At 40.8% G+C, this 18,130-nt stretch overlaps 1 protein-coding gene across 1 annotated transcript in view; it reads left to right on the top strand.

Moving 5' to 3' along the window:
• Positions 1-17,268, top strand: part of TBC1D15 (TBC1 domain family member 15) — a 114,558-nt gene extending 97,290 nt beyond the window's left edge. The window contains exons 12-17 of the mRNA XM_056574113.1: positions 2,092-2,192; positions 3,079-3,178; positions 4,859-4,956; positions 5,252-5,368; positions 14,164-14,250; positions 16,078-17,268. Coding sequence (XP_056430088.1) covers positions 2,092-2,192; positions 3,079-3,178; positions 4,859-4,956; positions 5,252-5,368; positions 14,164-14,250; positions 16,078-16,293 — 719 coding nt within the window. The 3' untranslated portion in view covers positions 16,294-17,268. The remainder of the gene's footprint in view (positions 1-2,091; positions 2,193-3,078; positions 3,179-4,858; positions 4,957-5,251; positions 5,369-14,163; positions 14,251-16,077) is intronic.
• Positions 17,269-18,130: the final 862 nt, after the last annotated feature.

Here is an 18,130-nt window from a genome sequence, read left to right as displayed (position 1 = left end):
TGACTACCGCTCTACCATTTTTGGCGATTGTCGACGTAAGAAAATTTACACCAGGCCAGGTTGAGTTCTCTTCTAGGGAGTTCTCCTTTAATTCAGGAAAAACAGTTGATTTTTACATTGTGCAAAGAAGGAGGTTAGTTATTTGATTGGTTGTTCGACTATTGTGTCCGTATATATTAGCATTAGCTTTCTTGGCCAAAGTTCATTCATGCAGCCCTCTCGCTCTTTGCCCTTCTTATACAGTCTGCATCTTCCTCAAATGTTTTGACTCGACGTTTCATCTTGGGTCTTCTAGCGTTGTTCCAAGGTTATTTGGTCACGAGTAGATTGCAAGCTCAGGAAAGTTGTGCATAGTTCAACAGATATTTTTTTCCTTCAGCATTAGAAATGACATATAAATATATCAGTATTAATATATATATATATTGATCGGCAGTCAGAATCATTTTGATCAACTTGACAGTACTATGATTGGTCAGTTGGAGAAACTAGGTTCTATACATTAAGTATGGCCTATGGGATCAGTGACAAAAGATAAATACAATAATTAGTTGGTTAAGCTGAAATAGAATTAATTGCTAAGAGAGGATTACATAAATACTGATAGCTCTATGTAATGTCCTGCAGTTCTACCCCACTAGGGCGTAATTTACCAGAGCAGGATAAATTAATTCATGCACATAGATAACCTCAAATGTTTTTGTTATATCCAACAGATATATTGTTCAATAGATGCATGCAATAGTATTACAGCAGCTGTCAGACAGGCAGATACACAATAAATAGTATGTCATAACCATACACATAATGTTTCAATATCAGTCAAACCAATAGATGTACAATAGATAGTGTACTGTGTCCAGATGCATAGAGATAAAGTGCCATGTCCATATGTGTAAATAATATTTCAGTGACTATCAGGCAACAAATACTGAATAGATATTGTGCCAACATAGAGCAGTCAAGTGCACCAAGTGGTATACTCCACAAATGCATGCATCAGAACCAGCATAAAATACAAATTAGATCCATGCTTGGGTTATCAGCTATATAATGAATTTCAGATAGCTATAGCCAAATGTCTTGATAGCAACCAGATACAAGAAAAAGGCCTATACTTATCAATAAGAATGGCTGACTGGTCAGTGATGTCCCAACATGTTTCACGCCCCCTGTTCATCAGGGGATGGTCAGGGGGCTAGATGATGATAGGAGCCAATCCTTGATGGCCAAATGGAGAGCAGAGTTAGTGGAGCTGCTGGTGGCATTCCTTCCTTGTGGGAGGGATTATCCCTATACTGCTATATCTGTCCCACACTGGTGACCTATATGTATAGCTCAGGGTATCCTCTCCCTGTCCAAATAGCTATTTAGGGCACCCCAGTGAGATAGTCACTTTCCCTAATTTTCCCTTATCATACAGGGTCAGAGGAGACTAGGTTCCGGTGCGGGGCTGCCCTTATCAGGGCGTAAACTCCGCCTAGGATTAGGGGTAGAGTGAGGGAATAATAGGGAGACTCTCAGGTAGTGGCCATTTAAATCATTTAGGCCTACTGCACCCCTGGATAGCTTCTCATTACTGATGAAACTTTACAATTGTAACTTTATGGTAGGGTCACATGTTCTGTATTTGCTGCTGCATATTTTGCTACCCATTTACTTTAGAGGGTAGGAAAATATGCAGCAGCAAATACGAAGCAAAATATGGCACATATGACCCTACCCTAAAGGGTTTACAATTGTTTGATATCTGATGACTGACAATCAATGTTACAGCCCCAGAGTATCCCTTAAATTCTCAACATTTTGATGGAAAATATTGACATGCATAACAAATAGTTTTAAGGTGGGTTTACACATTTGTCATCTGATCCCCCACCAGATATTCGAGAGTTCTATGTGCATGTAAACAATTCTAAATATTATATTTTTACATATCTATCCCTGTTTCCCCTGGGAATACGCAATGGTAGAGATGACTGACAGATGCCTTTATTCCCCCTCCTTTTTCCCACTGAATAAATATTTAACCGTCTTTATATTGTTTGCCATATGTTGTTTTTAACTTCATTTGTTCTGCCTTTTCTTCAGGATATGTCCAAGGAATGAGTGATTTGCTTTCACCGGTTTTATATGTGATGGAGAATGAAGTTGATGCATTTTGGTGCTTTGTATCATACATGGATCAGATGGTAAATGTATAGCTGTTGATAGACTTTTGTATTTCTATAAGCAATCTGTCATTACAGGACTCGCTCTCCAAACCTCTTTAGTGACATTGCAATTTTCATAACAACAAAACAATTTATTTAATGAGTAGTCCCGTAATGCACATCTGGTGGATACGCCATAGATGTTAGATAGGTGTGGGTTGATTCCAGTGGGAAAAGTGACTCTCTGGTCTCCAAATAGCTGTGGATCACCAGTAACCAGCTTTCTTACTTGTGTCAGTTTACATTTATATGGTATATGTGTCCCACACATTGCATAAGAATGCAAGGAATATCACAATGTCACGTGATAATTCCCAATATTCTATCATATGTATTTGCAGCATGGAAATACCTTTGACATTATACATGTAGAAATAAGGCGGCACTGCTGTATACCTTTATGGTCTGCCCTTATTGGATACAAGTCAGTGTTCGGGCTGTGGGGTCATAGTCTGGAGGTGCTAGGAAATAATGTACACCATAAATGTATTAGAAAAAGTGAGTGCAATGTATTACAAAGAATCCCGCACTCACCGCTCAGCAGATGACTTCAGATTCTAACAATGGACGGACCGGACACGGCAGCAGGAAAAGCTTGGGGCTCTCTGAGCGCCCCAAGCTGTTCCTGTAGGTCCGTCCATTGTTGGAGTCTGAAGTCGTTTGCTGAGCAGTGAGTGCGGGATTCTTTGTAGTGCATTGCACACACTTTTTCTAATATTTTTGATATGTTTACCTGCCAACTGGTTATATTGTTTGTAGAAGTAATATACAGATAGCTGAAACAGCTACTAGCCCGTAAACATCTGTATATGTTGGCTTGGTTAGATATAACTTTTTTTTTTTATTTAACTTTTGTCTTGCCCAGCATCAGAACTTTGAAGAACAAATGCTGGGAATGAAAACACAGTTAGTCCAGTTGAGTACCTTGCTGCGGCTTTTGGACAGCAGCTTTTGTAGTTACCTTGGTATGTATGCATCAAAATGACCTTTTTCAGGTTACATTTAAATGCAAGTCATGTAGATTAGGTGGTTGTATCTGGGGTATAGAGAAATAAAGGATCTCTCTATCGCATTTGCCTTATTTTAAGAATTTATTTTTATTCATAAGGGTGCTCTTACACAGTGCAGTTGTATTGCAGTTTTGCTCTGCAGTTTTAAAGACAAAACCATGTGTGGATCAAAATGAATTGGGTAATATAAAGAGTAGACACTACATCTACACTCTTTTGAAAATGGGCAACTTTGACAAAGTCCAAGTTGTGATGGCTAGACAGTAGGATCAGAGCATCTCAAAAACTGCGTGGGATGTTCCTGATAAGCAGTGGTAAGTACTTACAAAAAGTGGTCCGAGTAGGGACAGCTGGTGAATTATCAGCAGCGTCATAGGCCTACTTATCTGGTCTAAACCAACAGAAGAGCTATTACAACACAATAAGGTAATGCTGGTGTTGTTAGAGGTATTAATACATAAAGTGAATTGTAGCTTGTTGTGCATGGGGCTTCTTGGTCATAGTCCAGTGAAATTGCCCCTGCTGTCCATCACTAAAAAGATCTGCAATAGAAATGTGAGCGTTAGAATTGTGCCATGAAGCAATAGAATAAAGCACTGTGGTCAGACAGAAAAGAACTCCAGAAAGAAAAGCACTTCCTCTGGAGCATATAGCAGCTGATAAGTACTGGAAGGATAAAGGTTTTTAAATCAAAATAATTTACAAATCTGTTTAACGTTTTGGCACCAGTTGATACATTTTTATTTTTATTTTCACCAGAGTACCCCTTTTAACCTTTTCATATCAGTAGCACCCTGCACGACTTCCAATTTTGGATGTTCCCCAAGACAGTTGTTTAGCTATTGTTATTTGGCCCTTATTAAAGTAAGTAAGGTCCCAAGGGTGGTATTACTGCTCATTGCATGTGCTAATCAACTAGATCAGCGCCTGTTTTAAAATAGGCCCTTTTTACTCTGGCCTATTTCCCCCACTTTTTACACATAAAATGTAATAACTGGTTGGTTACTTGCTGCCCTATATATCCCATGCCCATTGTTACAAGGCAAGAGTGGGGAACCTTTTTTTCTGCCAAGGGCCATGTGGATTTCTTTAACATCATATACAAAATCATTAACTATAAAATTAGCCGCTATATATTTAGTTATTTCATTAACTCACCCCTAATGTGATGGCTGGAGCTGCTTCTCTGGTGAGGTGTGCAATGCTAACTCATATTGATGATGTTGCTACTTGCAACCTATATGTAGCCCCCCCCTCCCATGTATGTAGCCTGTCCCCTCTAGGTAGTACCCCCTGTAGTTTGTCTCCTGCAGGTAGGACTCTGGTTGCGAACCACTGGCAGGCAGACATTTTCCACCCCTGATATAGGGCTTAATGTTGTTTATTTCATGGGTGTGGTTTAAATACTATGGCAGGTCAATGTTCATTCTTTCGTGAGCTGAACGTTGTTGTACATTTAAAATAATACCTAAACTGCAGTGCTCAGTTAAGGTAGGGGTGGGGTGGAATGGGGCTGAACTGAACTATAATCTCCCACCATCTAAAAATCATGGATTACCTATAGGAGCTGCTAATTTATTTGTAATCTGTCAGTGTGTTATCCTATTAGTGATAAATGTCATTTTATTTTTATAGAATCTCAGGACTCTGGTTATCTGTATTTCTGTTTCCGATGGCTTTTGATACGATTTAAAAGGGAATTCAGTTTTCATGATATTCTTCGAGTGTGGGAGGTAAGGTCTTTGGATTTGCACAGTATGTTGTGCTTCAGAAAACAAATTTATTTTCTTCTATTATTTTTTTTTTCTTTTTTAAATATAACCCTAAAATGAAAATGGTTTAGTGATGTGGAACAAATCACAAGCTTCTTCCTTTTTGTGAAAAATGCAACAGATGAAAGGTGAAAAGGACCAGCGATTTGTTCTCTTTCTGACTTGCTCATTTGTATTCATAGATTTTGAATGGAAATTACTACAGGTTTCTCATCAGTGAATGAAAGGTTTTAAACTGTTTTCAACAATTTTATAGGTAATGTGGACAGACTTGCCATGTCAAAATTTCCATCTGCTCATTTGCTGTGCTATACTAGAGTCTGAGAAAAAGAAAATAATGGATGGAGGCTTCGGGTTCAATGAGATTCTAAAGGTATGTCAGTATTGTAATAATGCCATGTACCGTAATCATATTACAATTTATGAATCATGCCTAGGTTAAACAGTTATACCGTTATATTAGTGATGTCTTTACTTCACACTGTTCTCATCTGCATTCCCATACACTGCCTCCCAATGTACAAAGCCTTCTGACAGCACTCTAGTACAGATCTTGCTGTGTCATCTGCCGGAGATATCTCACAATTCATCTTAACATTCTGCCTCTACATCCTGTTCCAAATTATTATGCAAATGATATTTTTCTCATTTACCTAAATAATTGATTTAAATAACAGTCAGCATTATTCTCATGTTATCAACTATCAAAAGTACATTTAAAATTTTATTGAACAAACCTTCGAATGATAACAGTATTTTTTTTTGTTTAAACTTACAATGCGCTGTTCCAAATTATTACGCACAGTAAGTTTCAAAACACTTTATAGGTTGTAAAGAACTGAAAATTGTCATTTGTTGTGTTTGCAGCATATTTACTGAAATCAAAAGCTATTTCATTCAAACTTTTAACAACATTTTAACTTTTTAAACTTTTTAACAGGTCACGTTATAGTTTAACATAAGACCCCTTATTTGATAGCAGCTTCACAATTCTTGCATCCATTGAACTTGTGAGTTTTTGGACAGTTTCTGCTTGAATTTGTTTGCTAGATTTGTTTGGATGTAAACTGCCTCCCACCCTCATAGATCTTTTGCTTGAGGATGTTCCAAAGGTTCTCAATAGGATTGAGGTCAGGGGAGTATGGAGGCCACCCTATGACTTTCTCTCCTTTTAACCCCATAGCAGCCATTGATGCAGAGGTATTCTTTGCAGCATGAGATGGTGCATTGTCATGCATGAAGATGATTTTATTATGGAAAGCATAGTTCTTCCTTCTGTACCAGGGAAGAAAGTGGTCAGTCAGAAACTCCACATACTTTGCAGAGGTCATCTTTACACATTCGGGGACCCTAAAGGGGCCGACCAGCTCTCTTCCCATGATTCCGGTCGAAAATATGACTCCACCTGGCTGATGTTGCAGCCTTTTTTGAACAGGGTGACCATCCACCAACCATCCACTACTCCATCCATCTGAAACATCCAGGGTTGCACGGCACTCATCAGTGAACAGGACTGTTTGAAAATTAGTCTTCATGTATTTTTCTGCCCAATGCAGCCATTTCTGCTTGTGAGCATTGGTTAGTGGTGGCCGATTCGAAGGTTTATGCACAGCTGCAAGACTCTGGAGGACTCTACACCTTGATGTCAGTGGGACTCCAGAGGCACCAGCAGCTTCAAATATCTGTTTGCTGCTATGTGATGGTATTTTAGCAGCTGTTCTCTTTATCTGATGCATGGATCTGGCAGAAATCTTCCTCAATTTGCCATTATCTGCATAAACCCATCTGTGCTCTGAATCAGCCACAAATCTCTTAATAGTGTGATGATCACGCTTAAGCTTTCGTGAAATATCTAATGTTTTCACACCTCGTCCAAGGCATTGAACTATTTCACTCTTTTCGGCAGCAGAGAGTTCCTTTTTCTTTACCGTGTTGCTTGAAATTGGTTCTCTGCCTATTAATGTGGAAAACCCACCTTTAGTAGTTTTTCCTTAAATTGGGCTCACCTAGCAATCTAATTATCACAGGTTTTCGAGATTGTTTTCAGGGATCAAAAGAGCTCTGAGACACAATACCAACCATGAGTTAAACTGAAAAATGAAATATTTAATCTCTGTGACACTTAAATAGAATTTGCATAATAATTTGGAAAAGGGTGTATTTTGCAGTATTTATTGTTCAGTTTTGCCTTACTTAGACTGTTTATTTTAGAGATCTTGCAAATAATTTTTGTGCTACCAATGTACAAAACCATTTTTCCCTTCTTACAATTTGTATCTCTGACTTTCTGATTACGTTCTCTTCCTTTGGACCTTTTAATGTATATTTGTGTCTGGGTATTTTCATATTGGAGAGGACCTTGTTAATTAACCAATCTAAGCACAGTATCCCCGACTCAACGTAAGACATTCATAAACCAAGAGCTGGCTGACTGTACTACTTCCAATCTCCCATGTCCACCAAAAGCTGAAGGAAATGCAATCTGTTCTATCAGACATCCTGAGTGGCCTTAAAGGAGAACTCTGGGATGTATAACTTATCCACTATCCTAAGTATAGGAGATAAGTGTTAGATCGTGGGGGATCCAACCGCTGTGGCCCCCCTCGATCTCTCAAATGGAGCCCCTGCTCCCTGCATAAAATTAGCGTTTTCGACCACAGCATGAAGCAGCGGCCGACATGCCCCCTCCATGCAGTTCTATCTAGAGACGGAGATTGCCAAAAACAGTGCTCCGACTCTCATAGAACTGCATGGAGGGGCCGTATCGACCGCCGGTGGTCAGAAATGCCCGTTTCATGCAGGGAGCCGGAGCTCCATTTGGGAAATTGCTCGGGGCCACAGCGGTCGGACCCCCGCGATCTAACACTTATCCCCTATCCTTAGGGTAGAGGAGAAGTTGTACATCTCGGAGTTGTCCTTTAAGGCCACTCAGGCTGTCTGATAGATCAGATCGCATGTCCTTAGGCTTTTGGTGGACATGGGAGATTGGCAGTAGTACAGTAAGCCAGCTCTTGGTTTATGAACGTTTCACGTTGAGTCGCTGGGTCAGGCCACTCCTTAGAAGGCAGTATGTAAGTTCACTGATTAGGGTGCACCAAAGAAGAAGTGATATCTTGTCTCTCAGCACACCAGGATTATTTAGAGGGTCATCTTCCAAGTAGGGAAAGATTCAAAAATTGACCATCACAATCAACTGAGATATTTTAAGAATACAGAAGTGGAGGTTAGGGCACAACTACCCTGATACTCCTGAAGATGCCAAGATTGGTAACATGAAGGAGGACCTTAACCCCTTAAGGACCAAGGACGTACTGGTACGTCCTTGGTCCTGCTCCCCTGATATAACGCGGGGTTACACGGTAACCCCACATCATATCACGGCGGGCCCGGCGTCATAGTGAAGCCGGGACCCGCCGCTAATAGCGCACAGCGGCTAAAACTGAAAGTGAAAGCTGACGGTTAACTCAGTGGGCTGTTCGGGATAGCCGCGGCGAAATCGCGGCATCCCGAACAGCTTACAGGACAGCGGGAGGGCCCCTACCTGCCTCCTCGCTGTCCGATCGCCGAATGACTGCTCAGTGCCTGAGATCCAGGCATGAGCAGTCAAGCGGCAGAATCGTTGATCACTGGTTTCTTATGAGAAACCAGTGATCAATGATGAAGATCAGTGTGTGCAGTGTTATAGGTCCCTATGGGACCTATAACACTGCAAAAAAAAAAGTGGAAAAAAAAATTGAATGAATATCATTTAACCCCTCCCCTATTAAAAGTTTGAATCACCCCCCTTTTCCCATAAAAAAAAAACAGTTTAAATAAAAATAAACATATGTGGTATCACAACGTGCGGAAATGTCTGAATTATAAAAATCTATCATTAAAAGACAACTGTAGTGGTCAAAAATCCCTGCCCAAATGTTCCCCAAACAAAAGTTATACAATTCAGTCAATTAGTCCTATTTACCTATATGCAGCCGTTTCTGAGATATTAGAGTTGCCAGCATAGCCCAGTAGTCCTGCGTCCGTCCCCTATTCATTACATTGCAGCCGCCATCTTGGGGACGGAGATCTCTTCCTCCCAGCAGTGTTTGTGCTCCCCCTAGCCTCTGTCAGCTCCTCCCTGCTTATGCATATGCATGAGCGGGTGCTTTCTGAGGCAGCCATAGGCTCATCCTCAGAAACGCCCCTATCTGTAAGATTGAAGCAGGGTGAGAATGAGGACGTCCACAGCTCCTCCCCCCTCCCCTGCTCTGTCTATATAGGACCTCACTTATCACGGGGAGGATTCAAGTTTTCATGGGGGAAACACAGAGCAAACCACAGAGCAGGGAGGGGAGGACGTGTGTGAGGGAGACATATTACACTGCACGGGCTGGTGGTGTATAGACTACGGGGAATAAATATCAGACTGATTCTGTGTGTGAGGGGGGGGGGGGGGGGGACTACTGAATGACACATGCTGGGAGTTGTAGTCCCTGTTATGTGTGTGTGTATGCCAGTGTTTCCCAACCAGGGAATGCTGGGAGTAGTAGTTTTGCAACATCTGGAGGCACCCTGGTTGGGAAAGACTGGTGTATGAACTACAACTCCCAGGAGATTACAGAGATACAATACAGGTGTTGGTGAACTACAACTCCCAGGAGACTACAGAGATACAATACAGGTGTTGGTGAACTACAACCCCCAGGAGACTACAGAGATACAATAGAGGTGTTGGTGAACTACAACTCCCAGCCAGGAGACTACAGAGATACAATATAGGTGTTGGTGAACTACAACTCCCAGGAGACTACAGAGATACAATATAGGTGTTGGTGAACTACAACCCCCAGGAGACTACAGAGATACAATAGAGGTGTTGGTGAACTACAACTCCCAGGAGACTACAGAGATACAATAGAGGTGTTGATGAACTACAACCCCCAGGAGACTACAGAGATACAATATAGGTGTTGGTGAACTACAACCCCCAGGAGACTACAGAGATACAATATAGGTGTTGGTAAACTACAACTCCCAGGAGACTACAGAGGTACAATAGAGGTGTTGGTGAACTACAACTCACAGGAGACTACAGAGATACAATAGAGGTGTTGGTGAACTACAACTCCCAGGAGTCTCCTGATACAGTAGAGGTGTTGGTGAACTACAACTCCTTTATACACTCAAACAGCAGAAAGCTGTCACGGCATGCTTGGATGTATAGTCTTACAACAGCTGGAGTCACCTCTGCAACTCCAAGCATGCACATACAGCAGAAAGCTGACAGGGCATGCTGGGATTTGTAGTCTTGCAACAGCTGGAGGCACCACTGGAATTCCCAGCATGCCCGAACAGCATATAAAATAACTGGGCATGCTTGAAGTTGTAGTTGTGAAAAAGATGGAGGGACCCCTATCAGGACAGTTTTATAGACAAACAATTGTGTGTTTTTTACCATTTTTACTTTCACTCTCCACTCTCCAGTGCCCACACTACAGTGAGCACGGAGGCAGCTGCTTCATCACTGGACAGGAGCCAGCATGGGGAGGGGGAGATGAGCAGAAGGGGAGGGTGTATGCATAGGGAAGGGAGATGTGGGCGTTACAATATAATAATTTGCTCGGGGGGGGGGGGGGGGGGGGATAGGGGGAGGGCAGCAGCTTACAGGAAGTAAGCACAAGGCATGATGGGAGATGTAGTTTTATTTTCACTTCTCATCCGTAATTCGTGTGCTGATAACGGGAGAAAGACTGGGCCAATTTTGATGGGGGAGACATCGTTGGAAAGGTCTTTCAAAGACCTATTAAATGAGGTAAAAAAAAGTTTTTTTGCCCAGCACTGCAGATGTCCTTTAATTAAACCGTTCGGTCAATGGCGTGCACGCTAAAAAATTCCAAAGTCCAAAATAGTGCATTTTTGGTCACTTTTTATATCATTTAAAAATGAATAAAAAGCGATCAATAAGTCCTATCAATGCAAAAATGGTACCGTTAAAAACTTCAGATCACGTCGCAAAAAATGAGCCCTCATACCGCCCCATACACGGAAAAATAAAAAAGTTATAGGGGTCAGAAGATGACAATTTTAAACGTATTAATTTTCCTGCATGTAGTTATGATTTTTTCCAGAAGTACGACAAAATCAAACCTATATAAGTAGGGTATCATTTTAATCATATGGACCTACAGAATAAAGATAAGGTGTCATTTTTACCGAAAAATGTACTACGTAGAAACGGAAGCCCCCAAAAGTTACAAAACGGCATTTTTTTTTCAATTTTGTCGCACAATGATTTTTTTTCCATTTCACCGTAGATTTTTGGGCAAAATGACTGACGTCATTACAAAGTAAAATTGGTGGCGCAAAAAATAAGCCATCATATGGATTTTTAGGTGCAAAATTGAAAGAGTTATGATTTTTTAAAGGCAAGGAGCAAAAAACGAAAATGCAATAACGGAAAACCCCCCGATCCTTAAGGGGTTAAAAAAACTAATTTGATATATTAGATTTATTTACCCACCTTCTGCTCGGAGCTGAGTTGTTAAAACAGTGAGTTTAAATGGCTCCGAGGTTCATCTGAGCAATATGTCAGGGAAACAGATACGGGGGTTAGAACACCGTTACTGGGGAAACCAAATGGCACACAGGTAGCGTAAGCAGGGACACAGGAAGCCTCTTAATGCTACGTCACAGCCGCCATGCACATCCTGCTACACTAAGCACTATCGAAAGACAAAAAATGAAAATTAAATCACTGTCAAATCGAATCCTGATGAAGGGGCAGTGAGAAACGCGTTGAATCCTAAATACTTATGTACAATACCATCCTTGAGACGGAGCAAGTCGTGGAATACGGGTTTTTTCTTTGCACCAAACTGTATGCACTTAATAACATTACATTTACTGCGTGCACATGCACTTTGACAAACGGAGCACCTTAATGGATTTATTGTGTGCACAGGCACCTTAACAAATGAGCACCTTATGGTTTGTAATTTCTATGGTTACAAGGTGAACTATATTCACTGCAAAAAAAAAAAAATAAAGGGAACACTAAGATAACATATCCTAGATATGAATGAATGAATCGTATGAAATACTTTCGTCTTTACATAGTTGAATGTGCTTACAATAAAATCACACAAAAATGATCAATGAAAATCAAATTTATCAACCCATGGAGGTCTGGATATGGAGTCACACTCAAAATCAAAGTGGAAAACCACACTACAGGCTGATCCAACTTTCATGTAATGTCCTTAAAACAAGTAAAAATGAGGCTCAGTAGTGTAGGTGTGTGGCCTCCACGTGCCTGTATGACCTCCCTACGATGCCTGGGCATGCTCCTGATGAGGTGGCGCATGTCCTGGTGAGGTGGCAGATGTCCTCCCAGACCTGGACTAAAGCATCTGCCAATTCCTGGACAGTCTGTGGTGCAATGTGACGTTGGTGGATGGAGCGAGACATGATTTCCCAGATGTGCTCAATCGAATTCAGGTCTGGGAAACGAGCAGGTCCATAGCATCAATGCCTTCCTCTTGCAGGAACTGCTGACACACTCCATCCAACCACTTAAGTTTTAGCATTGTCTTTCATTAGGAGGAACCCAGGGCCAACCACACCAGCATATGGTCTCACAAGGGGTCTGAGGATCTCATCTCAGTACCTAATGGCAGTCAGGCTACCTCTGGCAAGCACATGGAGGGCCCCCCAAAGAAATGCCACCCCACACCATTACTGACCCACTGCCAGACCAGTCATGCTGGAGGATGTTGCAGGCAGCAGAACGTTCTCCATGGCGTCTCCAGACTCTGTCACATATGTCGCATATGCTCAGTGTGAACCTGCTTTCATCTGTGAAGAGCATTTGCCAATCTTGGTGTTCTCTGGCAAATGCCAAACATCTTGCCTCACACCACCCTTATAGAGTCTGTTTCTGACAGTTTGAGTGGACACATACACATTTGTGGCCTACTGAAGGTCATTTTGCAGGGCTCTGGCAGTGCTCCTTCTACTCCTCCTTGCACAAAGGCAGAGATAGCGGTCCTTCTGCTGGGTTGTTGCCCTCCTACGGCCTCCTCCACGTCTCCTGATGTACTGGCCTGTTTCCTGGTAGCGCCTCCATACTCTGGACACTACGCTGACAGACACAGCAAACCTTCTTGCACTGAGTTGCCATCCACTCCTTGCTAATTGCCTATAATTTCCACCCGTTGTCTGTTCCATTTGCACAACAGCATGTGAAATTGATTGTTAATCAGTGTTGCTTCCTGATAGGACAGTGTGATTTCACAGAAGTGTGATTGACTTGGAGTTACGTTGTGTTGTTTGTGTTCCCTTTATTTTTTGAACAGTGTACATTTTTTTAGCGTGTATCCAGTAAAGTATAAGTGTTAAAGTCCCTTATCTTATCAGTGCAATACACATCTCAATTGTGGCTCCTAAAAAGTGGAGTGGAGTGGATGACTGAAGGCAGCACTAAATTAACACTGGAAAATGGTGACCTCATTGATCTACAGAAGAAGAGTATTATTCACTGAGCTGCCTTGTTTATGCTTCATGAAGATGATCCCAGGATACCATGGAAGATATAGTGTGCTTTTTTTCACTACAGAAGGAGGAGGGAGATGCACAATGGCAGACATGATCCAGTGTGGCTATGGGTATTATGAAACCTCTACTGTTTTACTAATCAGCCCCATAGGTTGACTCGGGCACATGGCCAGCTACACCCATATTCTTATAGCACAGAAGAAGCAGGAGCCACATTGTTGATACAGGGCCGCATGTGCAGCAAGTCAGTCGGCAGGTGTGCTGAGTGGTATTGCATGTATATGTGGATGGCTGCAGCAATCCTTTAAATAGGTCTAAATGCTTATGGGGTCGGCATCCAGCAGGGAGCAAAGCAGGAGTTTGTCCCTTGGGCCCTGCTCAGGCTACTGCTCTTTCTTATACCAATATGCAAGACTTGTCTCCTCTGCAGTCAAACTCTGCTCCTATCTTGTCCCTTGAATTGAGAATACCCTCTTCCTGCTGTTCTTGAGATTTGGCTACCGTTCATTACCTTGCACCATAAAAAATTTTGTTGATGATTCTTTTGACCCTAGGTCAGATATTTAACATACTTGATCACAAGCTATATTGAAGGCTTTTTCTGAATACCACCACTAACTCTTATTTCTTTTTTAGCATATCAATGAACTTTCCATGAAGCTTGACGTAAATGATGTTCTATGTAAAGCGGAAGCAATCTCCTTGCAGATGATGAAATGCAAGGTATTACAATGTACTCTATGACCTTTGCAGTTTTTACAGTATTACAATCTCATTTTTCAGGAACAAGGAAATCTTAACTCTGCGGAGCCGCAAGGCAGTTCTGTTAGTTGTTCAGTAAAGGTTAATATTATTATGTTATACTTGGGTAGTTATGTAAAACAAGGCAAAGTAATTGTTTTCTTTGTGTATTCAGACCGTTCTCATATATACTTATAGCAAATGTCTAAGAGCACCAAAACATTGCATGCTTTAACATACAAGGATGTTAATACCTACTGTAAGAAAAGACAAGGCAGCAGCATCACTAACCTGATTATACTGGGTAATAATGCAGGTGATTCTAACGCAGGTTACCTTTCCTGAGATATATAGAAAAATCATAATATACAAATTTTCTTATTGGAGCACTGGGAGCGTTTCCAGCTGCCTTGTGCACCTTTCTGCCCACATGCATTGTCCCTGAGATACAATCCCCCTACTAGTGGGGAGCAGTGCATGAGCAAAACGGCATGTATCTGCAACATGCTGTAATATTTACCAGGGGGCTGTATCACAGAGCCAGTGCAGGCGGGCGGAATGATGCATCGCCCTCATTATTATCCGGGTTAGCAAGCGGGTAATGCTGCTGCCAGTTTCCCTTTTAATATATACAACCAAAACATAAAATACATTTATGTTAAAAAATATGAATGGTCTGTCGGAATCCTGTAGTGCCTTCAAACATACGTCATGGTGTATAGAACTGACCTAAATGTTGAAAACGTATCTTACTTATTTGCGTCATCTTCAAAAACAATGGAATTAACCATGTATCCTCTACAAAGAAGTAAATAGGCAGCACACCAGTTTTGCCTAATAGTACCTTTGTTACTTCATAGCTTATCATTAAAACTTTACAAAATTCCAGCAAATAACATATTAATTTACCCAAAGTGCATATCTGTCCCACCAGCCACCTTTCCACAATCAGCTCTATCGGACATAAGCTGGAAAGTAATTAACCACCACTGATAATTAAAAAGGAAGATTATTAGTTACTAATACAAATCTGTATCGGACTATTTTACTAAATTACATGACACTGTTTAGAGGAATACTATAATGCACATCTTCAAAAATACATTTATAGCATTCATTTAACCCTTTTTGCTCAAGGATTCCAACTTACCTATCCATTAAGTTTTTATTTTTTCTGCAAAAAAATCCCTCCCGACAAGGTCTGCCAAAAAAAGCCTAATAGTCAAATCATAAATGTAATGTCCGCTTCAATAAAATGCGGGTTACTGCTTCACCATAGCTGCATTTACTGCTTTCAGAGCAAATCACCTGTGCTCTTGAATCAGTATATTCACCCCAACATTGCAGCTGATGGTGTATTGTGACCCTATTCTGCTCCCTTCCTGTAAATTCTCTGTATCCGGAGGCTGAGAGGCACTGATGGCGTGAAGATGGCTGGTGGAACAGACATGCTCTTTGGGTGATTTTGTATGTTTTGTTTAAATTTAGATAAACAATTATGAATAAGCTATAAAGTAACAAAAAAGAGATGATTAAGCATAATTGGTGTGTCTGCCTATTTACTTCTTTGTAGATGATTTATTCGGATTTATTCTTGTTTTTGACACACACTCAAGAGTACCGAGTAGGTCAGGGTGGATTGTTGAAAACTAACAATGTAGTAGCCACACATGAACTCCTTGAGGCCAACTGGCTGAATTTTGGTTTTTCATTCTGTAGTTTCCGTGTCAGGACTAACAGCTTATTGAATATATATAGAAATATCTCTTGGTCTTTATATGATATAGACATTTTGTGTGTTCCATCTAGGATTTACCTTCAGCAGTTTGTGAGGTTTTAGGACTTAAAGACAGTTCGTCACCACCAGAATTTGACACGGCCGAAGATTGTTTTATTAGAAAACATTACGAAAACTCTTCCTCTTCAAATAGCTCAGTGCCTGTCCTTCCTCAGAACGGGACAAGAAGTAACTCTAGCCTGAAACTTCTGCCAAACAATGTGCACACACAGACCTCTTCCTGGTGAAGTTGCTGTCGTCCAGAGGCCTACAGACAAAGACACTTGATTCAATTTGTGACGTTAATTAAGTTGTTAATCTTGGAGATTTTGGAAAACTCCGATATTTTGTCTTTGCATTAAAGCTTTTAAGAAAAGATCTAACGTAATTATTTTTGTAGGTGATGCTAAACCAAAATATCCTGTCATTATCATTCCACAATTTTCAGTAAGGAAAAAAAATATTTTGGGAAGTAAAAATATTTTACACTTGCCTGATATGTCAACTAAAGGGTTAAGTAGCAATGAATAGAATAATTAATTTTAAAAAATTCATTCTATGTGGAATAACAAATTCAATACATTTGTGCGCAGTTACTTATGCTTTCATTTTGTATCCTGGCAGAATAGAGAACTTCAACTATTTACTTTATTCTTTTCTGACGCAAATGGGATTTTGTTTTTTTTGAACACTCACCAAACTGAACTAAAGGAGTTTTCCGGCTTTCAAAAACTGCATAGAGTGGGGGTTGTTGACCCCATTCCGTGTGCAGGGAGATTTAGGTGTCGTTTAAGGAGAATGTGGGGAGTCCCAGCCGTTGCCCCCTCAACAATCTCCAGAACAGTGCCAGAATCTTCCTGTGCATAGAGAATGCATGGAAAGGACATGTTGACCCCCCTACCGTGCACAGGGAGATTCGGGTACCATTTTGGAGATCAGACACTTTTTTTTTTTTTTAATCTGGATTACCCCTTTAATATGCTTATGTTGATAAATGCAGAGGAAAAGACATAGTAAACTCCATAATGATGATCTGTGTGTAAAACAGAACAGCACTGCTTTTGTGTATTAAAGGTATACTCTGGGCAAAAAATACACAGTAAAACTGTTTTAGGATGACTACGCAAAATTACTGTGATCAGTGGTCTTTTTGAGGAGTGTTGCCCAGAAAGAAGAGGGCCATTATAAATAGGGTATAAGGGAAGAGAAAATCCAGGGGGGGGGGGGGGGGAAACATGCAAAAATCTATTTGCAAAAACAGCTTTGTTTAATTGAAAAATGCAAAATGTTGCCAGTAACATACTGCCTTTTACCAGTAATGGTTGAATGCAGTGCAGCATGTTACTGCTAAAACATTTCTGTATTTGGTGTAATAATTTTTTAGCTCTTTTTGCACATATGCAAGTTTTTGTTGCAGTTTTCCTTATTTCTTGGATATTCTAAGGGGTTCATAAAGGTCAGGACCTGTCACTGCGAGCCTTTATGTTTGTGAATGGACTATTTGTTTTTTATTATTATTATTATTATTATTTTATGTTCTTTAGAGGTTCTGTTGAGCTTTGTGGGCAAAAAAAAAATAGAAAAATGTATCTAGATCTGGGGTGGTCTTTTGGAGAGGTTCTACCTTGTTTTGCCTAGTACAGGACATGAGGAGGGTGCCTTACACAGAAATTCCGACATAACACAACATAGCGTTCCTGTATCATTCACCAACTGAATTAGAATAACAAAGTGTAAATGTTTTTAAGGGGGTGCAACTGACAGAACTTACAATAGTAAATATTCCATACACTTCATTCACCCTTTGAGCTCAATTCTTCAGACAGAACCTATCTTTGTCACTGCACACTAATAACTCTCAGCTGCCATAGAGGCGCCACAGAAACAGGACTGTCAGGAACGATGGTACAATCTCAAAAATGGGGCACAGAATGAGTTACATGGTAGGCTTAAAGGGGTACTCTGCCCCTAGACATCTTATCCCCTATCCAATGGAGACCACCGGGATCTCTGCTACAGCACCCCGCTGTCTTTTACTGCACAGAGAAAACTCGCTCTGTGTGTAACGACGTGCAATACAGGGAC

The sequence above is a fragment of the Hyla sarda genome, chromosome 4, assembly GCF_029499605.1.
Source record: "Hyla sarda isolate aHylSar1 chromosome 4, aHylSar1.hap1, whole genome shotgun sequence".
In the NCBI taxonomy this organism is placed as follows: domain Eukaryota; kingdom Metazoa; phylum Chordata; class Amphibia; order Anura; family Hylidae; genus Hyla; species Hyla sarda.
This window is presented reverse-complemented; position numbering and strand designations above follow the sequence as displayed.